The sequence below is a fragment of the Schizosaccharomyces cryophilus genome (assembly GCF_000004155.1).
Source record: "Schizosaccharomyces cryophilus OY26 unplaced genomic scaffold supercont4.1, whole genome shotgun sequence".
NCBI classification, from domain to species: domain Eukaryota; kingdom Fungi; phylum Ascomycota; class Schizosaccharomycetes; order Schizosaccharomycetales; family Schizosaccharomycetaceae; genus Schizosaccharomyces; species Schizosaccharomyces cryophilus.
The window spans coordinates 1625548-1650274 of NW_013185624.1; the positions used below are offsets into that span (position 1 = coordinate 1625548).

Sequence of the window (24727 nt, forward strand, 5' to 3'; positions counted from 1 at the left end):
GCATCATGACGTCAGGTTACATGAGCTGAAATATGCAATGTTTACAATATAGTAAACAAACCAGCTCGCTCTGGAAAACGCGTTTTTCTTTCGGTAAAAAGGAGAAACAGTAAATGAAAGAAGTAAAGAAACATGTTGTTTATATACAATGTCACGAATAGTTTAATTGCTTAAATTAGAGTCAGATGAAAATTTTTTAAGAGTGGGTACTCGTAGCATGAGTCTTCTTCGAATAGAACTCTTAGAAAACTCTCTAAAACTAGGAAACCATTTATAAACTCTCAGAAGTCGAATACAAAAAAGAATTCATCGGCATTTCGAGATGCTTCAAAGGAAATATCGTTAAAACGAACACGGTTGTTCGTAGTAGCTAGAGGGTACAACTAAACAACAAACACTTCACCCAAACTTCTTTCACTTCAGTTCTAATTTAAAAAGTTTTTACATTCAGTACCGAACAAAAAAAGGCTTTGAAAAAAGCCCGAACATCTAAATATTTTTTTTGCAAGGAGTTACACGAGAGTCTTTTGAAGGAGTTGAATGAGCGTGTTATACAAAGGAAACTCTGAGAGAAAAACACGATTCTCCTTTTAGATTATAGATATCGTGGTAATATCATGACATCTGCAAATTTTATCTCTCAATTCGAGCTCGGAAACGATTCTTTCTCATATGAAAGGAACCATGAACATTTCAACGCGTCCAAAGAAGAAGAAACGAAAAGTACATACACTGACAACTCAAGTCTAAGAATTTCTATAAATTCCCAAGTTTTGCGAGACGGAAAGGTAGTTGAACTAAACGCTATTGAACTATCCGGTGTTCGATACATTGAATTGCAATATGGTGAACATGTTGCTCTCCGTCGTTGTTCTGATTCACATTTTAATATATCTCAAATCCTCCGTCTTGCTGGAACAAGCAGCCTTGAGAATGCCGCAGAATTGGATGAGATTATTGAAAACGGTGAATACGAGAACGTCGACATCAAGGACCCTCGTGTAGATGGAGTTTGGGTACCCTTTGGAAAAGCTGTCTCTACAGCGAAAAAGTATGGTGTTTACGATATCCTACAGTCTTTAATATCGTTCAATTTGGATTTGTTTCCAAAGCTGGCAAAAAACTCAGAACACTCCGGGAAGGAGACTCAGGCAGCATATCTATCTAACCGCTTACCTCTAAGAAATCATAACCGTAATGATCTATCTAAAATTGGGAAAGCTTCTCTTTCCTCTAATAATGTTGGTACGCTCTCGTCGCCTTCATTTATGAACAAGCAAGAGCAAAAAAATGGAAAGCGTTCAAATATATACCTCTTGGACTCTTCTTCCATCTCTTCTCCTGATAACAATTTGAAGCGACACAAGCTCCATTCGTCCGACAATTTGTACTCTGCACCGTATCCTTCTGCATACCCCTCTTCCTCACGGCAAGAAGTGCATTCCAAAAAGGAAAAACTTGAATTTCCAATATCATTTTCTGCACTGACGGCTAGTCTACCACCCCTTGATCAAAACGTTATGCACGACTATAATACTTCCAAAGACGTTTTGACCTCTATATTCTTAGACCTAAACAATTCTGATATAAAGTTTGTTGAGTCAAAACTGACAGATCTTTTAGATTTGGACGTTCCTATTGACGAGTTAGGTCATGCTGCTCTACATTGGGCAGCTGCCCTCGCGAAAATGCCATTGTTAAATGTTCTGATTAGTAGAAAAGCTAATTCTTTGCGTGGAAATTTAACCGGAGAGACTGCCTTAATGAGATCTGTTATGGTCACCAACCATTTAAACCAGTCTTCTTTTCATGAATTGCTTGATTTACTCTATCCCTCCTTAAATTGTATCGACAATGCAGGTCGTACAGTTGTTCACCACATTTGTATGACGGCCGGAATTAAGGGTAGAGGATCTGCCGCCAGATACTATTTGGAAACCCTTTTGAAATGGGCTGACATTCATGCAACCCCAAGCAATGGTTATACACTTGAAGAATTCATACAAAATTATTTAAATTACCAAGACAAAAATGGAGATACGGCTGTAAATATAGCAGCTCGTATCGGTAATAAGACTGTCGTTGATATTTTGCTACAAGCCGGTGCTTCTAAAAGCATCCCTAATCGGGCAGGTTTAACAGTTTATGATTTTGGAATTTTTGGTGATGATGAGACAAAGGATTTTAAGGAAACTGTCAAGGTTTCGAGCAACAATTTAGAAAAAGAAAAATTTGTGATGCCCGCTCAACAAAAAAGCAAAGACATTATTACTTCAGTAACGGATGTTATAACATCCTTAGATAAAGATTTTCAAGACGAAATGGCTGCGAAGCAATCTATGATTGATAACACATACACACAATTGAGAGAATCTACAAAAAAGTTGGCGGAATTTCGGGAACAGCTGCGGCGCTCGGAAACTCACTCTCTTATGCTATCTGAGTTGAAACAGAGATGCAAAAACTTAGAAGTATCAATAGAAGAGCAAAAGAATGAGCTACTGGCTTTAGATGCAAATTTTAATCCAGAGAATATATCTGAAAATATCGACGCGGACGCATCTTTCGTGGTAAATTCTAAAAATATACCGTCCCTTACTGAGTTAAAGATCCGTATCGCTGCTTACGAACGAAACGAAGCAAGACTTAATGCCCTTGCTGAAACTCTTCGTCATCGCAATACTAATATTAAATCAAAATGCCGTCGAGTAGTATCTTTATGCACTGGCGTTGAAGAAACCAAAGTTGACTCTTTACTCGAAAGTTTATTACAGGCAGTAGAGAGTGATGGCCAACAAGGAGAAGTGGATATGGGCCGTGTCGCAGGGTTCCTACGGGTTGTGAAGGAGCACCAAGCTTAAAATCTTCTAAGGTTTATAAATAACAGCATTTAATGCAAGGTTAGCAGGAAGCATTCTAATTTTCATATAACTAGTTTAAGAATATTCCATATGTTAGTACTAATAATAATGAAGACACGTTTTTATTAATACTGAATTAGTAGGTATACTGTCATTAGTCGTTTACTTTCTCATTAAGTTCTTCAAAATATGCTTTTTGGTCAAAAGCCAGTTTCCCATGAGCACCGCTTAAGACCGTTGAAATGAGCGTAAAATTATTAGACAAAAATCGATTCCGTTTTCGTTCGTCGGACATACCCTCACAAAATTTATTAAGTAAAGCAACAAAATCGTGAGACAATCGAGAAACACTATGAGTTAAAGGTTCTGCTTCCAAGGAATTCGCACTGAGTGTTGCAAGACTGTACAGCAGTTCGGAAACTCTCTGGGTTAATGGATGGGGAGTGGAGGCAAGGTCGTCAGATTTAGAAGGAAGAGGAGACTTTTGCAATGATTCAGAATGTAAATCCATGATTGCTTGTAAACGGGGCCAAAGTAATATGATCATAGAAGTATAGTGAGGTTCTATAACAGGAACTAGATTTTTTTGAGATTGTAAAATTAGTTCCTGGGTAAAACGAATACATTTTAAAATAGCAATGCTATCAATACTCGTGCTTATTAGATCTGTAATAAATTGTTGAGACAATTGCAAGCTACCGTCAAAAATCGAATGAAAAGTCGTTTTTTGATCTTCAGTAGAAAGCTCAAAGTATTCCAATAAGAAAAAATATTCAGCGCTGGCGTGTTCTGTAAAAACTAGTTCCCATGAAAAGTATATACGCTCCAAAAATTGCGGTGAAGATTCTATATGGTTGACCGTTGAAGCCATTAGCACGGAATTGATGTCAAAGTTTTGAGAACGTAAATCCAGGGAAAACATCCGACTTGACTGAATCTGTGATGAACCTTTTCCAAGCATAAAGAAACCCTTTCTGTCTTCTTCGGGACGGATAAGCTCACCCTTAAGAATGTTGACTCGAGACAACAGTAGAGAGTAGTGATAAAAGTGATAGTAATAATACCAGTTCATTGTGTTTATGTATGCTTTACGCAATTCAAGAGAAAGCAATGGGTTATGCTTCGATAGGAATGTATAATAATTTTTTTTGCCAATAAAACGATGCTTTCGTATGGATGCAACATCAACAAGACCATGCCGAAACAGTTTGATTGTAACAACGATGTAATTTCGAATCCTTTCAATAGCTTTATAACAGAGCTTTTGGCATAGTTCCTCTTGCTCCTCGCTACCTTTATGAGACAAAAGCGTTAACTTCTCGTTATTGGTAGCATTTCCTTCGTCTCCAAGATATATCTCAAGTTGCTCTAGGGCCGTCGACCAGCTTGGATGTTCCATGTCGCCAGTACATATTGTTTTTATTAATGTAGGGGGTAAAAGATGAGTGTCAATTTCAGCTCCCAATGCAGATTCTACCTTCTTCATATTACTCAGGCGAACCTGAATTTCACTGGACCATTGACTTACTTTATCAATGTCTGCTGTTGCGGCATCCAAGTTTACCTGAAACTTCTCCAGCGAACCAACAACTTTCTGCAACACTTGTTCCAATGCGTCGAATTGAATGGCATTTTCCGAAGTAGCTTCTTTTTCATTATTCTGTATCATAACTCTTTAATTAGTCAAATAAACCAAGTGTTATGATTCGAAACATTCCCTCTAGATTTTGCTTTGGTGGACTTTACCTCTGTACAACCAAAAAGTAAGTTACTTCACGATCTATATTGTACCTTTTACGAAACGGAATGAAGAGCCAGTAAGTACCCTTTTACATATCATAACATATTCTAATGCAAGCATTCACGATACTCGTTCATAAGACGGGGTAGGGTTTCATAGGGTAGGGCTAAAAATAGTCACGGGAAACAAATACCAACAACAGTAACTTTGCAACTCACAGAGACCACGAATTAACAATGGCAGAAGAAGAACACCAAATTGACTTTGAAGGTGGTGAAGCCGGCGCCTCCTTGACCTTCCCTACTCAATGCTCTGCTTTGCGTAAGAACGGTCACGTTGTTATTAAGGGCCGCCCTTGCAAGATTGTGGAAATGTCCACCTCTAAGACCGGTAAGCACGGTCACGCTAAGGTCAACATTGTTGCTATCGACATCTTCACCGGCCGTAAGTACGAAGATGTATCTCCTTCAACCCACAACATGGAAGTTCCCGTTGTTAAGCGTGATGACTACCAATTGGTCCACATTGATGATGGCTTCTTGTCTCTCATGACTTCTGATGGCAGTACCAAGGATGATGTTCGTATCCCCGAGGGTGAAATTGGCCAGCAAATCGAAGAAGGCTTTGAAGAAGGCAAGGATTTGATTATCTCTGTTGTCTCTGCCATGGGTGATGAAATTCCCCTTAGCGTTCGTGAAGCTCCCAGCTCTTCTTAGATTGGGGGAAAAGTATTCTTTACCCATTAGATCGTATAAACACGTCTAAAAAAATTGGTTTTGCAACATTTTTGATTCGTAGTATTTGAGAATAGAGTGTAGGCATTTGTATAGTCAATGTTTTAATCAACTTCCCAAGTAGAAATAAATTTAAACACCATCATCTGTACCTTTTGTTCGGGTAATCAGTGTTTGAAATGCACTGCAAAGGAAAAAGTGTATTGAGCAGTTGTAACAGTAAAGATAGCGGCTTTTTCGTTTTGGATAATCATACTTAAAGTCAAACTTTGTTCCTCATAAAGGGAAGTAAAGTTTTTAACTTTCGTCCTTATAGTAATACAACACCCCAGTAAGAGAACTATGTCAAAACCGGTTGCTTCGATTTAAGGCTTGTTGTTTCTATTTTACTGAACTTTTTCTTTACTTTAATTAGGAAAAACTGAAAACGAAACTTATTGATATTGTTTGTTTTCGCTTCTTCTGCGTGTAACTTCTTTTTTTTTAAAAAACTGCAAATTCATGCCTTAAATAAAAAGGACTAAGTTGAGTGTACGCAAAACATCTATTTAAAATCTTTCTTGGTTTACTAGATTCTGTCGTTTATTGATGATTGTTGGTTTGCGACCATCCACGTTTTTTTGAGCGAAAAAAGACATCGTATCAGGTCATATTGGTGTTTACTATTCATAAGCAGTGTTTCCTTGAATTTCATGACTAGATTAGAAGATGGATGGTAATTGGTTTCAAGGGCCTCCCTGCCCTATTCGAAATTGTAAATGTATTTGGTATTTCACGAATGAAGGCCAAACGGTTTGTCGACGAGGTCATATTCAACATGTAAGTTTGATAATGATTTGACACTTATAGTAACTTTTCTTAGGGAATGGAAATAGCCCAAGATGATGAACCTGGTTCAGGTGTTTTCTATCAAACGAGAAAACGTAAAGTTCTTCGTAAACATTTAGATACTGGCGACTCTCAAGAACCTCTGTATGGTGCTGCTGGTCGGGACTTATATTTTCAGGTTTATCAAACAATTCTGCAGACTCAGTGTAATGCATTAGTCTCTGAATTAAAATTTCCTCAAACTATTGAGGGATTAGTCCGTGATTTATGGGGACTTTACCTTTCATTTGCATATGAATCATTTTCATCTAGCTATTTATCCTTCAATAAGGACTTATCCCTTCTCGAACTCTCAGACTCAGAGTTGGACATGGAAGATCCAGATACGCAAACTTCTAACACGTCAGAAGTAAGCAAAAGTATCCACAGAGATCAGAGTTTATCATATCCAAAGCTTCTATACTCTCCAGCTTTTATTTATATTTCTTGTTTCCTATTACGTCTTCCCATTACCCTTCATCAAATCCGAAGATGGATTCGAGCAGATACATTGCCTTATTATAAGGCTTATAAAATCATTCCTTCCCAAGTCGTAAAACGACTTCCTATTAACTATGTTCGTATGCTGGTTCCATACCATTATCCTTCTTATCATCGTTTGCAGGGGGCAGTTTCCACAATCCTTCAAATACTAATTCCAAGGTACAGCATACAACTTCCTCCTATAAACGTGTCTTTGGTACTATTAGATACTATCAAATTTTTTATTTTTCCCGTAGAATTATTTCTTCCAGCCATTCGACTAATTTATTCGTTAAATCTTCCCATGTCTTTGGGGGAAGCACATCGACAAGCATCTGTTTTACCTCAAGCCAGTGCTCCCTTTAAATCGACCTCGGAAACTTCAACGAATCCAGAGTTAATGATCCTTGCTGCGTTAGTGGTTTCCGCAAACATCTTGTATGGTTTCGAACGGTCTACACCTTCCAACTCTATCGACTTAGAAGACAGTATCATAATTCCTGATTGGAAGAACTGGATAGAATCTATTTTGCGTCTCCGAAAGGCCAGTCAAGAGTCATTTATGGAGATGGACGAATATTCAATGCACCATTTAGACAATAACGAGATCGATGATTACATGAATTGGTACGAGAGACAATTTCTTGATGATGAGAACCCTAATCAGCTTCCACAGGGGATCCTTGATCTATTTTCAGTTTCTTCTTCAGGAAGACCCGAATCTGCTAGTCAAGATAAAAACACTGAAACTTCTGGTATGAACTCTGAACTCTCATTAAAGACAGCTCGTTCGTTCAAAGTTGTGCAAAAGAATGAAGCAAATTTTCAGTTAAGTTCTTTGAAAGAGGAAGCATATTTACCAATGTTTCTACCTCGCCCTGATCCTGATAGTATATCTTTTCGGGTTGTTTCGACAATAGCAAAACTGTATGATATTAAAACAGCAACGTTGATAACTGCTATACGGTATGTAGAGCAACGTTTAAAACAAAAAAAGCAGATCAAATAATAATGTTCGTCCGGTTGATTTTATTCTTTTTCCTCATCATCGTTCATTAAATCCCATAAATAATTTGAATAGAAGAATGGTGTATACTTATTGCTTATGTGCACCGTTCGTAAATCGTTTTTCGTATCTGAAAATGTTAGTTGCATATAACTTTTCAATATCAATTATTTCTTCAATTGCTTTTAGTGCTCTTCTTCGTAACAACTTACAGACTATTACTTTTCTCTGTTCCTTGTCATCAAAGTTTTGAAGATCAAAACCTAAGGAGTGATAAAATCGTAATTTTAAAAGAGCAGCGTCATCCTCGATATGATGAACATCATCTTCTGCTTCTTCTTCCTTTTGCAATTGCAATAGTTGCTCTTTCATCTTCTGTAATTGGGATTCCAAGTTCATGATCTCAGTCTCGGTATCATTTAACTGTTTAGCCAACTGAAACTTTTCTCTGTCCTTTTGTAAAAGCTCTTCTGCATGTTCGGGAGACTCAGTTGTTCGCTTTAATGATTCAGTAACTTGCGATGATATTTCAAGTTTTCTTGACAATGCTATTTCGTTAGGAATCAATCATTTCTAATATTTTTATTAAATTTACCTTTTAAGATATTCCTTGAATCATCTAATTTTTCTTCTCTGGTTCTCTCTATCTGTACGCCCAAGTCTTGTATTTTAGACAAAGTCTTCAAATCAGGTGCGATTTCAAATCCATTTAACGTAGAACGAATTAATTCTATAGGATTATCTGACATTTTTTCCTATTTGATTAAAACAAGAACGCCAATTTTGGTGTCTCGCTGTACAGATTTTCACTTTTGCTAGAATCCTAAGGACGTGGAGGTTAATGTGAATACGTACAATGGGTTATTTTTGGGAATACCGATTTATCTTTGTAAGTTTGGGTTTCCCATTTCAAACAAATTAATTGTTTATAAAGTAATAATATATTTCATATTGCTCTTCCCAATTGTGCATTACTCTAGAGTATCTGAAATTAGCTGACATGAGCCCACGCGAAATAGGTAAATAAATCAAAAAGAGCAGCAAAAAGAAGGAGTAGCCTACAGCACCCCGGATTCCCATGTTGTCTCCAACCATAGTACTAACGAGGCCCTCAGACGCTTAACTGCAGTGATCGGACGGGAACTGGTGTTTTCGCCTAGGTGTGGCCGTAGACAGTTCTTTCGGTTCAAAAAGGTAATTCATAGGTTTTTTTTAATCCTGAAGAACCCATGAGGGCTACTTTTTGGCTGTAGGCTGTTACTCACTTTCAAGGTAAAAAATTGTTCAACAGTTCACAGAAAAGTGAGATCTGCTTTGTTTACAGAGACGTAAACAAACGCGAGATTAGCGAAACTTGTTACTTTTTTTAGTGACTCAAATGTATTTTCAACGACTTATGCTATATGTCATTATAGGAGATAGCGCAACCGAACCCATCGCTATCCTGAGCAAAAATGTTGCGTAAGTGATGCGAAATTTCTTGCTGGAGCCAACTTTTTATTTCTTCAATTCCTGCTAACTGGGCTGCTTTTGATGAAAGACTGAGCTATTTTAGATGAAAGATTGAGATTCGACTTTACTTTGAGCTAAATCCCTTTCAATTTCGCCTTTCTTAGCGCTTCTGAACATTTGCGATTTTGCATCGAACACCGATCAACAGCTTTTATGTGACGCTCTTTTGCTATTTATTCATTGAAATTTTTCTTTATTTATTTTTAGGATGTCGGAAAAGGAGCTAAAATTTGGTTCAAGCGATCCTCCTGCATACAGCCATGCTGATGTTTACAATGTTGAACTCGAAAAGGGACTTCCTTTGCATAAACCAAAAGACATAAACAAAACTTCCAATTCAACGTCTGTCAAAGCCAAACAAAGCAAAAAAACGATAATGACTGAATCCAACAGCTTTCTTGAGTCCATAAAGGAGCTTCACTGCAAAACATCAGAATTAGTAAACTATGGTTTTCCCGAAAATGTGGTCCTCAAACACAGAAACTATCGTTTATTATCAACAGCAGTTTTTTCGTTGCTGTGTACAGCAGCAATCTCCTATCCTTTCGAACCCTTTTCTTGGCTAAAAAATGCCTTTAATGAAAATAAATATGATTGGACCCTTCTTGGTCTTTTAGTTCTTTTGATTGTGATATGGACAATATTCTATGCTTTTTTCTATTGTAAGTGAATCATTTTTGTTTTTTTTAAAAAAAATGCAATTGTTTGCTAACAAAAGGCAGTCTTTCATCCAATTGCCATCGGGGCAATAAGAGCCTTGCCCTACTCCATAATCTTTGTGTGTATTGCCATTGGTAATATTGGAGTATTGCTTGGTGATATTATTTATGCTGTTGCCCAAGGATTTTATATAGTTTTCATGTATTTCCTTGGTTTAGACTTTGCAAATACAACTGAAACCACCGGTTCGCCTACGTTGCCCAGATATCAGCAAAGGGATGATGCACTAGCTCCTCCGCCGACGACTACGAACGAAGAAATAGAGCTGCAGAGCAATCCTACCACTCAAGGTTAATGCCTTATTTGCGTTTCTTTTCTCACGAGCCTTGACTCTTCCGGTCGAAAGTCAATAAGTGGAAAAAGAGAACATTACAAGCGGTTTATTCCGATGAAGGTTTATTTCTATGCCTTTGCTTTGTATCAATATGAATTGGAAATGGCAAAAAAAAGTGGACAATAGAAAGGCATGCATGCATTTTTCTGCCAACCGAAAGGCAATGAATACGTTGATTTCTTATAAAATAACTGAAACGAACCGTAATCTGAGAATCGTTGGCATCATTCTAGATCCTTATACGCAAGCATATATTATAATTACTATTATTCTTATTCTTAATTCCAATTAAATGCGATCGTTTCATTTCTTTTCATTGAACTCGTAATTAGTCTTTTGTCACTTGTAAAGGAACAACTTGCAATAAAATTCTGTTGAGAAAACGGCTATAGGCAATAGTCAATGTATAAAAGAATAAAAAGAGCAACCAAAAGAAGTAGCCTACAGCACCCCGGATTCCCATGTTGTCTCCAACCACCTACGGGACCCTCAAACGTTTTCACTTAACTGCAGTGATCGGACGGGAACTGGTGTTTTCGCCTAGGTATGGCCGTTAACGATCGATCGCTTATAAAATATTATCTATACGAAATTAAATGGCTCTTTACAGTCACCGTCATATGGGTGGATTCTTGTTCAGGACCGCTATAAACATGTGTATATCTATCCTTACATACAAAATTTTAATTGCAAATGGCATAATATATTATATATAACATAACGAAAACTCCGCCCCTTAATGTACAAATAGTTAATGACCATCATCGATATCCTTCCTGAGTATAATAAGACGAACCGATGAATAAGTTAAAGCATATGCCCAATATCCCCATAATCCAGAGATTATCTGGAAGCTTTCTCCAAGCTTTAGAACTACAATAGTTTATGATAAAATCCTGGATTCAAGAAAAGACCATCCTTTTCAACAGCGGCATCAGCTATCAAAAAGTACTCTAATACTTCTCGTAACTCAATATGATCCAAACCAGGACTTAACAATCTTCCGAGCTCCTGTCGATGTATTCCTGGCCTTCTAAGCAGTTGGTAAATGATGGCATGTTTAATTTCCAACCAAATCTGATCGATAACTCCTTCTTTACCATTGAGCCATAACCGAGGTTCGTTTCTGGGTGGATGTACCAATTTTGAAGAATCAATAGGTTCTATAGACTCTTCACTTTTTTTGCTAAGTATTAATTCCATTTTTATGTTTTCATGTTCTAAAAGACGAGTTCGATATCCTTCAGCTAAGCCATACTCGTTGAACTTACTGTTGATTATCGAAGTTTCGACCTTTTCACGGCAAAACAAATCCAAAATACAGGCCATCGTACCGCTATTGCAAGCTTCTTGTATCATATGACTTTTTCCTTCCCGGAAACCTTCAGCCAAAAAGGAGTAAAATTTGGAAGCTTGAAGCAACAAGAATGGAGGGAGTGAAGATTTTAAAGAGTTAGCAAATTTATCTGTAAAGTGATAATTTCTTCCTGGTTGCACTCGGTTTGTTTCTGAGTGCACTCGTGCTACTATTTCTTTTTGCATCAGTTCATTATGAGCGGTAAGCAAGACTTTCTCAGGAAATTTCAGTAGTCGCGATTGAGCAAACTGGGAGTCGTAGTCTGAATCAGGAATTGCTAAAATACTTTTAATAGTAGATTTGGCTTCAAGCTTAGTTGGATCAACTTCCTTTTCTGCTGTTTCTCCTTCTATATTTTCTTCGTGCAAAGGCTTAATGAATGGTATATCCGAAAAAATATTCATTCTTGCCATTGCAGAAAGAGAAGAATCAAACAGTAGGTCTTTAGGGTCCTTTCCTTCTTTCACTGTTTCAACGTTATAATCTTCGTAAAGTTCTTCAATACTAGTAGGGAAATTTGACGAAGAAATATCTGAAGAGCTTATAATATAAGGGCGGTAAGATGCCTTAACGGAGGGCATCGGGTCAAAATCATCAGCATTTTCTGGGTAGGGTTCCAGATCCCCACGAGCCACAGCATCCTGATACATTCGCGTCCAATTAGCTAAAAGGAATTTCTGAAGGCTTTTATATTTTGTGTGTTGTCGGATAGAAATATATCTTCGACTTAAGGAGGTAATGTCACGGCTTGGCAAACATTTTTGAACAGCTTCCCATTTTATATTGCGGTGCACGCCTCCATATTGTACTTGAATAATGACTACTGCTCTTATTAATATATCATCCTCTTCAGCAGTAAAGTCGCTTTTAAATCGTTTTACGGATCGCTTACTAGCATGCGTAGGGTTAGGATAGTAATCCAACTCGGGTACAGGTGCATAGCGGTCCTTTCTTAATTTATTGGAGGGATTACTGAGCGGTTCTAACTCCATTATATTTTCTTCATCTGTGATACCAGGTTGACTCAATGTAGGTGCCAACGATTCAAGAAGCTGTTGTGCCAATTGCATTGGATCTTCTTTTTCTTTTTGTTTCTTTAGGTTCCTTTCAAGGGCTCGAGTTTCTCTACGGGCTTTTACGTCTTCCATAGGTAGGATTTGTCTCCGTCTCCTACTTCTGGGCTTTTCAGGGATATCAATTTCGACCCCTCTTAATATTTCTTTGTCATTACGAAATTCGGGTTCGTCGCTCATCATCTGATGCTTGATTTCATGAAGTCGAGGATCTTCGGGCTTCATATTATAGTCTGCTATGATGTCCTTCCTTACTAATTTACCAAAACCATTTTCAAAAGCCAGAACAACTTTACGTACTTTTTTTTCATGCAGCAATTTATCAAGCGTTTGGCGTAATGTCCTGCGATCCATTACGGTTCTAGCAGAATTGGGATCTCGTCGTACCTTTAAATCTGCCAAGTCTTCGTACATCCTTTTTGAGATTTCAAAGGCTCCACGTTGCTCCTCTAAATAGGTGAGAACTAGGGACTTCCTTTGTAATGTGACAAAATCCACGACATGCCGAGGACGTTTAGAAGCAGGCGCCGAAGAACCCTCTGAAATAGAAATCTCTGAAGAAGTAGGCAATACTTGAGGTAAGTTCAAGTCGATATTGCTGGTATTAAAAGGACTAAATGGAATATCCAGTGCAGATGTTTCCGTTTTTGGAAGAGGAAGGGTTTCCTTTGATGTAGCCTGTTGTTTCTGATCTTTAACAGGTAAATTAAATAAAGACTCAAGATCACTAGGTCTTGAACCAAGAGCAGAAGTGACATCGACATCAACGCAATCTTCCGCATTTATCAATCTTGCATCAGAGTTAAATATTATTGATTGTTGGACCAAAGGAGTATTTTGAGAAGAGGATAAGTCGGTTTGACCTTCAGGAACCATTGGAGAGGAAATAGAAATAGAAAAAGAATCTTCTTGTTTGACGGGAGAGGATTTGGAAGAAACATTCTTCGGTGTGCCCTTCCTTGGACGACCTCTCTTCTTGGGTAAAACTGTCATACCATCTGGTGAATATATAGCGGAATCATTATCTGGAGAAAGGTTATTAATATTTACGAAAAGAGATGGGTTAAAGGGAGGAAATTCGCCAGCAGTAGGTTGAGCATTAAGGGTTATTCTGGCAATTTCTTCAACGGATAAACCGTCTCGCAGTAATCTTTGGATTTGGTTTTCTAAGGTAAAGTAGCGGTACTGTCTTGATTTATTTGTTTTGTCTTCAATCCTAGTAAGGACTAAGTGAGATAGGTAATCAGGGACGGAAGAATTGTTCTCAACAAGAGAACCCAATACTTTAAACAATGGTTTATTAAATTTAAGTCCAGTTAGCTTCTGAAGGATCCTCAAAGTAATCAAACCATCCAAACCGGAATCCCTGACAACGACATAGCATTGGAATTCCAACGGGTTAAATCGAGACCATTGAGGTACCATCGATGTTTCGTCTTCAAGGGGTTGAAGAAAAGAAGAATCAAACTCTTCTTTTATGGGGAACTGAGATTCTTCATCTTCCAATTCTTCCTCTTCCGCATTATCATCTGCTTCTGAAAGGTCCATGTCCTGGTTGGAGTTCTCAGAAGTGGGCATAGGAAAAGGCTTTAAAAATTGCAAGCAGCGAATATAACGGTCTGGGGCGCTAGGGAGAAAAGTAAGGCATTTTCGAATATAGCCATTGTTGTGCAAATAACTAGTTTGTCGAGAAAAGTACCTTCGTTCCCATTTATTTCGGTTTAAACCTACCTTCGTTCGGGCATCCACATGGCGACAAATTCCATTTTTAAATTCCTGAACCACTGAGCATATTTGGTGCCGAATTTTGTCGGTATTGTAAATGTGGCCTCCAGAAACTTGCGCAACAGATTCATTCATGGTTCTATTCTCAGACTCAAAACGCTTTAAAACCAACAAGGCAGTTTGTGCCTTGGAGCGACTAATAGAAATCTTTGAAATTAAAGACGCATCTTCAAGAGCCTGTATCCTGCCGAATACACTTCTAGGTTCTTGTTTGGTCTCTTTGCATAGCTGAATGCGATCTATACCCTCCTGGCGATAGCGTGAAATACAAGACAATAGTTCAAAGGCAAGTGGTTGAATTTTAGAATCTGCTTTTGTTTTGTAGGTAAGTGTAATCCATTGGCGATCTTCTGAAGCGAACAACCACAACTTGGTTCGCAATAAGGGACTAATCTCTAGATAGTTCCAAGGAATAGAATCTACTAATTGATGCCGCCTTTTGGTTAAATCGTCATCTTGGATCCAAAGCTCAATCCCATTCTCCTGTAGTAGTAATGGCCAGATAAACGCCTTGTAGTCTTCGTCCAAGTTTTGCACGATTCCTTGCCGAAAAAAAAAAGTTAGCAGCAAACGACCACAAACGTTCTATATCACAGCCGGAGCTCCCATCTAATGCTACTTCTTCGGAGCAATACCGAATTAGAGAGTCCATTTCGATGACTCGAACTCTGGTTTATAAGTTAAGGTAGAAATACCCCATAGACCGCGTGGTTTTTAGGATGTGTTATAATACGTTGTGGTGTCTTAATCGAATAGCATCAACAATTCGAGTGCGTTAACATTATAGGGGGAGGTGAATGTAAATTTTTTTCAAATCGTATAATGAGCGTTATATAATACAAATAAAGAAAGATTACGGAATTGAAATATGCTATGGTGCGTTATATTATGAAAACCTTCTAAACACGTCACCTATAGGTATCAATATTATACTATCTTGCCATCCATATATGATAATGTAAACAAACAAATTTCAAAGAGTCAATAGAATACAATGAGCTCCAATAGCATCATAGAGATGCTCTGTCTTGAGTCGGTTGTATAATTAAGTGTCCTGTAACTCACCATCGGCTTTAACAGCTTTGACGGCACTAACTGAATCCCAGCACCTATGGGAAAGGCAATGCTGACAAACACCATAGGAAGCTTGCTATAAGCCCAGAGTCCATATCCATGTCTCGTGTCACATACGCAGCTAAACTTGGATCGACCTCAAACAATGTAAGATGGCTACGTCTGCACACTCTACTATGATCATTAAAATGGACGGTACTAAAAGTAAGAGTAAACGGTGAAAGAGTACATATACCAATCATTTCATCACTATATATTGCTTTGCAAAATATAAAATGCACCCATAAGTAAAAAATTATTAACAGATTATATTAATAAAGAAAATAAATTTAATTAAGTAAGAGTATATGGTAAAATACTAAAGGAATTCGCTTTTGGAGGCAGTATGATTCTATGTACGTTTCACTCTCTAATAGATATCCAGAATTATAAGCAAATCTAGTACAATCTTTAAGTAAAAGGATACGAAAAATAGAGAAGAAAACAATCAGTTTTGAGACTTTCTCAGGACGAGGATTAAGGCTTTGCAAGTAAATTAAATACAACCCAAACCGTATAGTATAAGGATAAGGAAATCTAATGCCGTTGAATAATAATAATAACATAAAACCTTTAAAAACCAGATGATATAAAAGAACGCGGAGATGAGGCAGGATTCGTTAAACGACGAAGAAGCAGATATACGTGACGGATGCAATTCAATATCCAGGCTGAGGAAGACGACTTCATAAAATAACAAGCGGCTAAAATTACAATACAGTTTTTTAAAAGAAGCTATTCACGTTAGCAAATCCTTGTCATTGGGGCTTCAGCATACCTTTAGACAAAATATAAACGGTCGAAAAAAAGAAGCCAAGTTTTTAGTAAAGGAGAATAAATTACTCCCAGAAGTATTTCTATATTGAATTAAAATTAGTCTCTCTGTTACAGCTGTCAATTCCAAGTTAACTCTCTCCAAAGAAGTTTGTATAGCAGTAAGCTTCGCTTGCTGTTGCTGAAGAAGTGAGGCTTGTGTTTTGAAATCGTAAGGACTTATAGGAGAAACTGGTAAACTTTGAAAGTTCATTTGAGGATGTTCCATATTACCTACAGGATACGAAACATGCTGTGCTAACACTGGTGACAATTCACACGAATGTTTTTCTTCTTTTGTATTTAAGGGAAGATCACATAATATATTCTGTTGTTCTTTAATATCAATATGACCTTTAGACATTAGTTTCCAAAGCTCTTCCTTGCTTATAAAGGAAAGTTTTTGCACCGTCATTTCCTTTTCTGACACAAGAGCTCTGCTGTCAGTCATCATTGTTAAAAGTAATCATAACTTTGCTTTTTTTTAGTATTAACTTTCATATATGCTCCTTTCTTCAGTATTCTGAATCCAGCAGTTTCAAAAGGTAAAGCAGACAGAAGCGAATGTGCTTCCGATCAAAGGAATTTCAACCCAGGTAAATATTTAAATCTCACAATCGATTTCAAGTCATTTTTTTCTGTTTTTCATTTACAAGATCTATGTTATTAAAATTGATGCTTTCTCATAGCTACTTCCTAGGCGCGTTTACAAGTGCGCTTTCATTTTATAGAACCTCCATCGAGTATTGACGATAAAGCTCATTACTGTTGTTTTATAAAAACATATTTATATCCTCTAAGAAGTTACTGTTATTAATTGGTTTTGGCTTCCTGTTCCATAATGGACTTTGAACTTTTCAAATATTCAAACGAGTTGAAAAGTCCAAGCAGCTCAAAATGACCAATTTTTCTAAGAAAAAGATTCGCTCTTTGATGTCTAAAGTATTAGCTGGACTAAGCGACCAACTGGTTGAAGCTGAATGTACAAAAATACAACTATTTGCACCTTGATGATAAGCTGACTCAAGCTAGCTACTTCAGTTTGTGAGAAAGTTCTAAATCTTCCGGAATGGAAGAAGAGTAAGAATATTTGTCTCTTCATGAACATGCCCAAGATGGAAATACGTACTCACGATCTTGTCAATGAAGCTCTGAAACAAGGTTTGCACCGTTATTCCTATTTAGATATATTACTTACAGAATAGGAAAAAACGTATTTTTACCAAGATGCGAAGGACGCCATACGATGTCGATGTATCAAGTATACAATACTAACCATCTGATCAAAAATCAATGGCAAATCCCTGAACCAGATGGATCTTCCCCAAAAGGTTTGTATGGAAATACTTATTTCTGTTAATTGACTATATAAAATAGTTATGGATGATGAAACTTTCTGTGATTTAATCATCATGCCCGGTGTAGCCTTCGATTCTAACTTAGCACGACTTGGTCATGGCAGAGGTTTTTATGATGATTTTGTTCATCGTTACAAAGCCTGGTGCTTCCAAAAACCTTCTAGATGTGACATCTTCAAAGGTATGGCAACTTTCTCTGTGAATTGATTATCCTTACTGAGTCAAAACCTAGTTGGAATTTGTTTATCCAAACAAGTTCTCCCAAATGGTCAAATTCCAATGAGTCCTTTAGATGAGTTTCTTGACTTACTTGTCACTCCTCAAAACATTTACAAAAGGCCTTAGAGGGTTGCAGGTATGGAACAATATTAGACTCCGAAATGTAAAATAACTTGAACTAGTTTAGATTAAAGTAATATAATCATAGATATTATTCAATTTTGTTCTATTGAAAGAAGAAAAATGTAATGAAAAGACTTAAAAACATAGCAAAAGTATGAGAAGATTTATACCATAAACCAAAAAAAAGTAAAGAAATGACGAAGTCGTAGGTCAATTTAAGAAAGATACAAAAAGTCATCCCAGGGATGACGGTAAAGAGGAGCTCTTAAGCGCTTTTGGTCAAGGTGATGACCAATAAGACCTATACTGCGTCCAAGAACAAACATGCCGTTCAAAATACCCAAATTGATGTATTCATTCGCCTCTTCCAAGGTGAACTCACCACAGTTACGGAGTAAATCAACAAAACAAACTGCAATACAACCATCAACATTCAAAATCAAATTATCCTTTTTAGAAGTAGTGACATTTTCAACCGCCAAAGCATAGTCTAAAAGCTTGGTGGAAGGAAAGTGTTTTTTGACGTATTGCTTCACCAACTCAACACGAAGGTCAGGGTTGTTTCTACTCTTAATTCTGTGTCCGATACCGGGAATAAGTTTGTTAGCTTTTCTGCAGCTATCAACAAAGGCACGTGGAGATAAACCGGAATCGAAAGCTTTAGAAAATTCTTGTGCAGCACCATCCAAAGCACCACCGAAACGGGTACCAATGGTAAGTAAACCAGCAACTAAAGAAGAAATCAAATCCTTACCAGCTCTTGTGGTAATGATAGTATTCATGGCACCGGAGACACAAGGACCATGGTCAGCAGTAAGTTGAAGGATCATTTCTAAAAACTTTGTAGCATAGGAAGGAAGACGACGACGGAACCATAACAAAGATATAACACCTCCAATTCCGAGATCGTCTTCAAACACTTTGCTGATAGGAACATTACTATAGGTTAATTCGGGACCACGGTCATTAGAGATAGAGCAAATAAAGGAAGAAGGCTTGCGAACTAAGTTTAATTCCTTAGCCCAGGCATAATCCAGTGGAATATTAGGAGGTGTTTGATCAGGTTTAGGGATGATGACGCCCTTTTTAACAAGTTCTTCATAAACATCATGTAACAAAGCTGGGAGATTCTCAAAAGTATCGGGAACAAATATGCCAGCATCCCTCATAGCCTTGTTTTTAGCTACTGCAGTTTCCATTTCAGAGTTTGCAAAAGAACCAGCATGACCAAACTGAACTTCAGTCTTGAACATGCTAGAGCAGGTACCAATAGCCCATGCCACAATGGGTTTCTTGATGGTACCGTTGTTAATGGCTTCAATGACTCGATATTCCTCGACACCACCAACTTCTCCTAGTAGTACCATCAATTTGCAATTAGGGTCGGCTTCAAAGCGGAAAAGATGGTCAATAAAAGTGGTTCCAGGATAACGGTCACCACCGATAGCGATACCCTCGTAGACACCATCAGTGGTGTGAGAAATAATGTTGTTCAATTCGTTAGACATACCACCAGACTTGGAAACATAAGCAACAGAACCAGGACGATAAAGCCTTGATGCGACAATGTTGTCCATCATACCCCCCGTGTTACCAATCTTGAAACAGCCTGGCTTGATACCACCAACAGTGGCAGGTCCTACAATAACAACATTCTTTTCTTTAGATTTAATCAAAATTTCACGAGCCCGACGCTCGGGAACACCTTCGGCTATAATAGCAATGCAACGGATTTGGGGGTAATCCATCAGCTCCATTGTTGAGGAAAAGGCACTACGACTGGAAGCAAAATTAACAACCACATCAACATCAGGATGTTTAGCACAAGCCTACATATTCTGTTAGGTTACCCGAACATTTGAACCATGCAAATAGACATCGTAAGTCAATTACATAAATGAATCGATTGATTATCTGACCAAAATGAAAAGGCGTGATGGAAATTCAAATTGATTCTTCGTGAATATTTACGGATTCATACATACCTCTTCCACTGTACGGTATACTGGCAAAAGAATCTCCTTCGTTCCCCAGTACATCTTTGTAATACTTTGACTACCTAAAAAGGTATTAATACGAAGGCAAGCTAAACAATTTCCAATTACCAAAAGTGTATATTATGGCAGCGACAGAGGGTACTTTTCTACCACACATATAATCAAAATCAAGCATTCCTTGGACGGCCTTTGTTTGCATCCCGTAAACAAAGGCCCTTGTGTCCTTTGAGAAAAGCTCATATGCGGGCTTCTGCGCCATTCTCGAGGTCATTATGTTTAACTTTCGTTAGAGAAAGGTGGAAGTTACCAATTCCTCGAAGTCTAACATACACGTTTAGCAAAATATTACGATGAAGCTAAACTTCTGATACAGGAATGAATCGTAGTACGTTAGTGGAAGCCTTACACAACCATATGTAAATAAGTAAACAGTAGGAAATTTCTTCATTTAAAAAAGGTGTTTTAAATGAAAAAATATTTATGGTCCATCATAAAGAAGAAGCCGATATATTTAAAATGTTAGAATTTTCTAATATCCTATAGTTAGTCCAAACTGTAAGCAGCAGTTTTCAGTAGTATAGGAAAAGTGCAGTTATTTGCTTTATTTCATGAGCAGGTAATTTTACAATGAACTTAATGTCCATGACAACCGTAGCTTATGAAATTAGTCGTGTCAAGTTATAGATATAGCAATAGTAAATTTACGACAGGATAAAAAAAGGTGGATATGCGCAACTACTAAGCTTTCTAGACACAGCAATGGACTACTTTAGTGTACTGGATTAATTCATTAACTTCTAAACACAAAACCTTTATCCTTAGACCCTTTTTTCTTTTTATTTTTTTATTTTATTTTTTTTTCGTAGATAGCCGCTGTAAACTTTTTTAAAGCAAGGGAAAATATTTTTTCTTTCCTTTATTTCTCACGGTTAATATACAAAAAGACTAAATTACAAACCAAATAACAGAGTTTACAATGTCATACTAGCTATTATCAAGCGAAAGCCTCATCGCTAGCTCTATTTGTTCTTCCTCTGTTAATTCGCTAATGCTATAATCTTGAGTTACAGCCTCAGAAGGACCAGCTTCTGAGCTTGACGGTAATGGAGTTGCCGGTTCCGTAACAGCATTTTTTAACAAGTCCTCCTCCTCAGCAGCAGTCTCTTGTTTCCGCCTCATTTCTTCCTCTTGTGACAGCATAGTAGCATAAGCCAACATCTCCTCTTCAGAAAGGTCCGCTAAACCTTCATTCAAGTGCCGTGCTAGTTTACGTTGAGTCTCTAATCTTTCTTGTTTTTCTTGCCTTTCTTCGGCAATCTGATTTAATCCCAGCATAATTTCTCTATCAACTTCATTCTTGGTGTACTCCCCAACTCTTGAAGGACTGTCCCATGCAATTAATGGTTTGGATGGGGCAACAATCCGGGATCGTCTATTTATATGTAATTTGGAAATTACATATGACCACGCTTTGACATGCTTACCCAGACTTATAACACCTTTAAGACTCAGAGGATTTGAATCTAACACTATACATCGTGCTGGATTGCGTCTAGCAGGGTTCCTAGCCCCAGATAAATTCCGTAAGAGATTTCCTGAAATAACGTCATAAATCGCACTAAACCCTGTTGAGGATCCGACCACCATAACTGCTTCATTGATGAAAAGGTCGGAGATGGGAAAACCAAGAAACACAGGAAACGCTTTTAATATCGGATGCCTAAACTCTTTAAATCGAGTGTTTACTATATAAGCGTTGCCATTATCATCACCAATAGCTAGCAATCGAGCATTATTTCCAGGAATCGACTTATTTACAACCCGTGCGTTGGTATCTAAACGCAAACACACAGGGTTTCCTTGAAGTGGAATTACGAAAGACTCAACCATTGAAGGATCAAAGTCAAAGCTTTTGACATTATTAAATGAAAACCTTAACAAAGAATTCTTTGGTGCACCCAATGAAACAAAGACATGATTAGCAGGTTCGTCTACTGCTAATAGGCAAGGAGGTTCTTCTGCATCATTCAAAACCCTTTTCCTACAGGCAAACAAAATTGGCCGCACTTTAACTGACTGTAGAGGTCCATTAATTAAATATAACATATAGGTACCGGTGGCATAATTAAAGGTATCGATAATTAAAAACTTAAACCGAGGTCGATAACAGATTGATATAATCTGAGACGTAGCAAATTTAAAGTTCCGCAAACAAACTCCTGTTCGTACATCCCAACAGTTGACACTTCCATCATCAGCACCAGTTACCATACCTACTTCTCCCACTGGAGGAAGGTCACCAGAATAAACATCCATACAAGTTATAGCATCATTATGAGAATCCATAAAGAATCGAAATTGCCGTCCATTTTCTGCTTGCCTTGTCATTATGATGGCGCCAACACGACCATCTACAAAACCAAAACCAAAAATCTGTTTATTTAAGTTCATAATAGTGAGCGTATGAATTAAGGATCCATCTAGGCTAGCATGCAATAGGGATCTCTCTACTTTACCAGTATTCGGGTCAGAGACTGAAATAGACCCTGTAAGCCGGTTACCAGCAAACAAGCGCCCACTTAAAAAGTCATAATACAAATCAGTCAAATCTCCTATACGACAATCGTATTGAACAGTTTGACCTTTTCCACGCTCATATGCTCTGGTTATAGCCGACCTCAATAAGTATTCTTGTCTCCAGGTTCCATTGCCTAGAGGACTAAATTCATGAAACTCATTGGCTTCAAAATGATGAAAAAAAGCAGTTCGCCAACTCAAATCATCCGACAATAGTCTATTCCAAAACTTACAAGTGCATTGAACCGATAATAATGAACGTGGCTCAAGAAAGGAAAATATTATAATAAGGATTTCTATGCAAATGTTAGATATCATCCATATATCATCAAAAACACAATTCATACCTTTTGGTAAATTCTTTATACTTAATCCTTTTATTTCATTTGAACTTTGGGCACTATTCATTCCTTTTCGTGGTAATGAAGTTGGATTTTTATTTGTGTTTGGTATTAGGCAAGTCCTCGATGGCAACAAGGAACACTGCTTCATGTACGAAGGAGTTGAATACCTGAAAGACTTTATTTCTCATAGTATATAATTTTAATTGAAACCATAATAGCCTTTACTATTTTACAAGAACTGTAAGCAATTTGCTTTATAATGGAAATTGAAATATCAAGATAGCTTAATTATTGAATAAAATACAATTCGATAACATTTCTATGTTTTTATATCCATTATTACCAACAACCGAAGTCTTTTAAACACTTTTCCTAAAGTTTACGGACTGAAAAACCAAAAAATATCCCGAACTCTTTATTCTTCATCATGTTCTTCCTCTTCAGAACTTTCTTCTTCCTGTTCTTTGTCATCTTCGGATTCCAATTCTCCTCTGTTTTTGCTTTCTTCCATATCTTTCCTGTACCTTTCTAGTTCCTTTGCCTGCTTTTTGTTAAAACCAGTGGCCTCAACATGTACATCTAAGGAATTCTCTTTCTCCATATTTACAATTTCGTCGAAGTCAGGAACGGGACCTTCATATAGGAAGTGCTTTTGGAAATAATCAACAATGCATTGCAAATCACGCTCGAAGTAGAACTTGGCATCAGGGTGACTAGTAGAAACCATTTGAGGAAAGTCAATAATTACTGGCGTACCATCTTCATGGACGATAATATTGAATTCATTGAAATCACCATGAATCAAACCGTTTCTCGCCAACCGCACCAAAATATCTATAAGTCTTTTATAAAGATCAGCAGGATCCCTTACCTCTTCGATGGATCGCAGGGGAAAAGCGTCAATGAATTCCATAATAACGCAATGCCTAGAATGATCAATTGGTTCGGGAATTGGAAACCCGTGCTCGTAAAGAATTTTCATAAAAGTGTATTCTTTTGTCGCGGCCAATCTGGAGAGATATTGCCATGAGCTTGTTTTCCTATTTCTTAAATAGTCCCTATTGTTTTTGACGCTACGGAATGAAGTTCTTCCCAGACGATGAATTTTTAAAATGTACTGCTTTCCTTTCTGATCACTAACGACATAAACATCCGATTCTTTTCCAACTCCAATCTGATTGCCGACAGAATATACGCTTGCGCGCTTCGATAATGCTTTCAAGGCTAAGTAATCATAGCCTGCAGAGGTTAATCTGTAACCATCATAGCTCATATGAGGCATTTTAGCAATCAGTTTTGTCATATATAAAACTGACAAAGATTTAGCACAAGAGCCTCCTCTTAACTTGGCGATCTGATTGATCATGCTAGTAGGAACAACTTCATGGTTGCGACTTCCCATTTCAACCTATAGTATTAGTAAATTAATTTTTTCTTTATAAAGAGGCTATAGGACTACTGAAAACCATCATTGTCTCTTGTAATCAAGAGCGTACTCAAAATTTTACATACAGCTGTCAAAGTTCGAAAGTCCTCTGCGGACAAATATCGCATTGATTTTATGTTCAGATTTACCATCTTGTTGAATTTTATCCAATATATTTACAAGTATTGTTGGGTACCTAAAGGTGGTGTTGTGGTCACTCTGACAAGACCTATGGTATAATAGCAATAGTACTAGTAAAGAAGTAGCTATCGCCCTAGGAGTAT

General features: G+C 37.4%; 13 protein-coding genes and 1 non-coding gene across 14 annotated transcripts; 5 read left to right on the forward strand and 9 right to left on the reverse strand.

Moving 5' to 3' along the window:
• The first annotated feature begins 389 nt into the window (after positions 1-389).
• On the forward strand, positions 390-2981 carry SPOG_02985 (MBF transcription factor complex subunit Cdc10). The gene has a single exon (XM_013165646.1). The coding sequence runs from the start codon at positions 618-620 to the stop codon at positions 2859-2861; it is 2244 nt and encodes a 747-aa protein (XP_013021100.1). The 5' UTR covers positions 390-617; the 3' UTR covers positions 2862-2981.
• On the reverse strand, positions 2056-4602 carry SPOG_02984 (GARP complex subunit Vps52). Its single transcript, XM_013165645.1, has one exon. The coding sequence runs from the start codon at positions 4528-4530 to the stop codon at positions 3016-3018; it is 1515 nt and encodes a 504-aa protein (XP_013021099.1). The 5' UTR covers positions 4531-4602; the 3' UTR covers positions 2056-3015.
• SPOG_02983 (translation elongation factor eIF5A) lies at positions 4424-5486 on the forward strand. The gene has a single exon (XM_013165644.1). The coding sequence runs from the start codon at positions 4839-4841 to the stop codon at positions 5316-5318; it is 480 nt and encodes a 159-aa protein (XP_013021098.1). The 5' UTR covers positions 4424-4838; the 3' UTR covers positions 5319-5486.
• A 78-nt stretch (positions 5487-5564) lies between these two features.
• Positions 5565-7751, forward strand: SPOG_02982 (RNA polymerase I upstream activation factor complex subunit Rrn7). Its single transcript, XM_013165643.1, has 2 exons — positions 5565-6155; positions 6199-7751. Exons 1-2 carry the CDS (start codon positions 6045-6047, stop codon positions 7693-7695), a joined length of 1608 nt encoding a protein of 535 aa, XP_013021097.1. The 5' UTR covers positions 5565-6044; the 3' UTR covers positions 7696-7751.
• Positions 5782-8558, reverse strand: SPOG_02981 (spindle pole body protein Spc24). The gene is made up of 3 exons (XM_013165642.1): positions 8288-8558; positions 7905-8240; positions 5782-7822 (listed from the first exon to the last, which is right to left on the reverse strand). The coding sequence occupies exons 1-3, from the start codon at positions 8439-8441 to the stop codon at positions 7716-7718; spliced, it is 597 nt and encodes a 198-aa protein (XP_013021096.1). The 5' UTR covers positions 8442-8558; the 3' UTR covers positions 5782-7715.
• A 189-nt stretch (positions 8559-8747) lies between these two features.
• SPOG_16148 lies at positions 8748-8862 on the reverse strand. The gene has a single exon (XR_001203062.1). It is a non-coding gene; the product is annotated as a 5S ribosomal RNA (ribosomal RNA).
• A 524-nt stretch (positions 8863-9386) lies between these two features.
• Positions 9387-10222, forward strand: SPOG_02980 (uncharacterized protein). The gene is made up of 2 exons (XM_013165641.1): positions 9387-9866; positions 9927-10222. Exons 1-2 carry the CDS (start codon positions 9413-9415, stop codon positions 10217-10219), a joined length of 747 nt encoding a protein of 248 aa, XP_013021095.1. The 5' UTR covers positions 9387-9412; the 3' UTR covers positions 10220-10222.
• A 909-nt stretch (positions 10223-11131) lies between these two features.
• SPOG_02979 (transcription factor tfiiic complex b box binding subunit sfc3) lies at positions 11132-15125 on the reverse strand (the record flags this gene model as incomplete). Its single annotated transcript, XM_013165640.1, has 2 exons — positions 11132-15015; positions 15056-15125. The coding sequence occupies 2 exons, from the start codon at positions 15123-15125 to the stop codon at positions 11132-11134; spliced, it is 3954 nt and encodes a 1317-aa protein (XP_013021094.1).
• A 382-nt stretch (positions 15126-15507) lies between these two features.
• Positions 15508-15763, reverse strand: SPOG_05719 (uncharacterized protein; the record flags this gene model as incomplete). The annotated part of the gene is made up of 1 exon (XM_013166690.1): positions 15508-15763. A coding segment is annotated over one exon (181 nt), but the record flags the coding sequence as incomplete, so codon positions are not given.
• Positions 15764-15863: 100 nt separating this feature from the next.
• SPOG_02978 (uncharacterized protein) lies at positions 15864-16965 on the reverse strand. Its single transcript, XM_013165639.1, has 2 exons — positions 16365-16965; positions 15864-16321 (listed from the first exon to the last, which is right to left on the reverse strand). The coding sequence occupies exons 1-2, from the start codon at positions 16851-16853 to the stop codon at positions 16160-16162; spliced, it is 651 nt and encodes a 216-aa protein (XP_013021093.1). The 5' UTR covers positions 16854-16965; the 3' UTR covers positions 15864-16159.
• On the forward strand, positions 16795-18170 carry SPOG_02977 (5-formyltetrahydrofolate cyclo-ligase). The gene is made up of 5 exons (XM_013165638.1): positions 16795-17381; positions 17432-17560; positions 17605-17730; positions 17777-17938; positions 17990-18170. The coding sequence occupies exons 1-5, from the start codon at positions 17297-17299 to the stop codon at positions 18100-18102; spliced, it is 615 nt and encodes a 204-aa protein (XP_013021092.1). The 5' UTR covers positions 16795-17296; the 3' UTR covers positions 18103-18170.
• On the reverse strand, positions 17324-20877 carry SPOG_02976 (ATP citrate synthase subunit 1). The gene is made up of 3 exons (XM_013165637.1): positions 20205-20877; positions 20085-20158; positions 17324-19928 (listed from the first exon to the last, which is right to left on the reverse strand). Exons 1-3 carry the CDS (start codon positions 20365-20367, stop codon positions 18315-18317), a joined length of 1851 nt encoding a protein of 616 aa, XP_013021091.1. The 5' UTR covers positions 20368-20877; the 3' UTR covers positions 17324-18314.
• Positions 20864-23204, reverse strand: SPOG_02975 (F-box protein Pof10). The gene is made up of 2 exons (XM_013165636.1): positions 23021-23204; positions 20864-22969 (listed from the first exon to the last, which is right to left on the reverse strand). The coding sequence occupies exons 1-2, from the start codon at positions 23163-23165 to the stop codon at positions 21081-21083; spliced, it is 2034 nt and encodes a 677-aa protein (XP_013021090.1). The 5' UTR covers positions 23166-23204; the 3' UTR covers positions 20864-21080.
• Positions 23205-23299: 95 nt separating this feature from the next.
• SPOG_02974 (atypical/RIO/RIO2 protein kinase) lies at positions 23300-24688 on the reverse strand. The gene is made up of 2 exons (XM_013165635.1): positions 24530-24688; positions 23300-24425 (listed from the first exon to the last, which is right to left on the reverse strand). Exons 1-2 carry the CDS (start codon positions 24593-24595, stop codon positions 23433-23435), a joined length of 1059 nt encoding a protein of 352 aa, XP_013021089.1. The 5' UTR covers positions 24596-24688; the 3' UTR covers positions 23300-23432.
• Positions 24689-24727: the final 39 nt, after the last annotated feature.

Coding starts and splice junctions, on each gene's coding strand:
- SPOG_02982 (XM_013165643.1), top strand. CDS start 6,045: ATGGATGGTAATTGGTTTCAAGGGCCTCCCTGCCCTATTCGAAATTGT. Junction 6,156..6,198: donor GACGAGGTCATATTCAACAT/GTAAGTTTGATA, acceptor AACTTTTCTTAG/GGAATGGAAATAGCCCAAGA.
- SPOG_02983 (XM_013165644.1), top strand. CDS start 4,839: ATGGCAGAAGAAGAACACCAAATTGACTTTGAAGGTGGTGAAGCCGGC.
- SPOG_02981 (XM_013165642.1), bottom strand. CDS start 8,441: ATGTCAGATAATCCTATAGAATTAATTCGTTCTACGTTAAATGGATTT. Junction 8,241..8,287: donor TTCAAGGAATATCTTAAAAG/GTAAATTTAATA, acceptor CTAACGAAATAG/CATTGTCAAGAAAACTTGAA. Junction 7,823..7,904: donor ACAGAGAAAAGTAATAGTCT/GTAAGTTGTTAC, acceptor TAACATTTTCAG/ATACGAAAAACGATTTACGA.
- SPOG_02980 (XM_013165641.1), top strand. CDS start 9,413: ATGTCGGAAAAGGAGCTAAAATTTGGTTCAAGCGATCCTCCTGCATAC. Junction 9,867..9,926: donor ATTCTATGCTTTTTTCTATT/GTAAGTGAATCA, acceptor AACAAAAGGCAG/TCTTTCATCCAATTGCCATC.
- SPOG_02978 (XM_013165639.1), bottom strand. CDS start 16,853: ATGATGACTGACAGCAGAGCTCTTGTGTCAGAAAAGGAAATGACGGTG. Junction 16,322..16,364: donor CGTTTATATTTTGTCTAAAG/GTATGCTGAAGC, acceptor TAACGTGAATAG/CTTCTTTTAAAAAACTGTAT.
- SPOG_02976 (XM_013165637.1), bottom strand. CDS start 20,367: ATGACCTCGAGAATGGCGCAGAAGCCCGCATATGAGCTTTTCTCAAAG. Junction 20,159..20,204: donor TGCCATAATATACACTTTTG/GTAATTGGAAAT, acceptor ATACCTTTTTAG/GTAGTCAAAGTATTACAAAG. Junction 19,929..20,084: donor TATACCGTACAGTGGAAGAG/GTATGTATGAAT, acceptor CAGAATATGTAG/GCTTGTGCTAAACATCCTGA.
- SPOG_02984 (XM_013165645.1), bottom strand. CDS start 4,530: ATGATACAGAATAATGAAAAAGAAGCTACTTCGGAAAATGCCATTCAA.
- SPOG_02977 (XM_013165638.1), top strand. CDS start 17,297: ATGACCAATTTTTCTAAGAAAAAGATTCGCTCTTTGATGTCTAAAGTA. Junction 17,382..17,431: donor CCAACTGGTTGAAGCTGAAT/GTACAAAAATAC, acceptor GACTCAAGCTAG/CTACTTCAGTTTGTGAGAAA. Junction 17,561..17,604: donor CAATGAAGCTCTGAAACAAG/GTTTGCACCGTT, acceptor CTTACAGAATAG/GAAAAAACGTATTTTTACCA.
- SPOG_02974 (XM_013165635.1), bottom strand. CDS start 24,595: ATGGTAAATCTGAACATAAAATCAATGCGATATTTGTCCGCAGAGGAC. Junction 24,426..24,529: donor ACTTTCGAACTTTGACAGCT/GTATGTAAAATT, acceptor CTAATACTATAG/GTTGAAATGGGAAGTCGCAA.
- SPOG_02985 (XM_013165646.1), top strand. CDS start 618: ATGACATCTGCAAATTTTATCTCTCAATTCGAGCTCGGAAACGATTCT.
- SPOG_02975 (XM_013165636.1), bottom strand. CDS start 23,165: ATGAAGCAGTGTTCCTTGTTGCCATCGAGGACTTGCCTAATACCAAAC. Junction 22,970..23,020: donor TATAAAGAATTTACCAAAAG/GTATGAATTGTG, acceptor ACATTTGCATAG/AAATCCTTATTATAATATTT.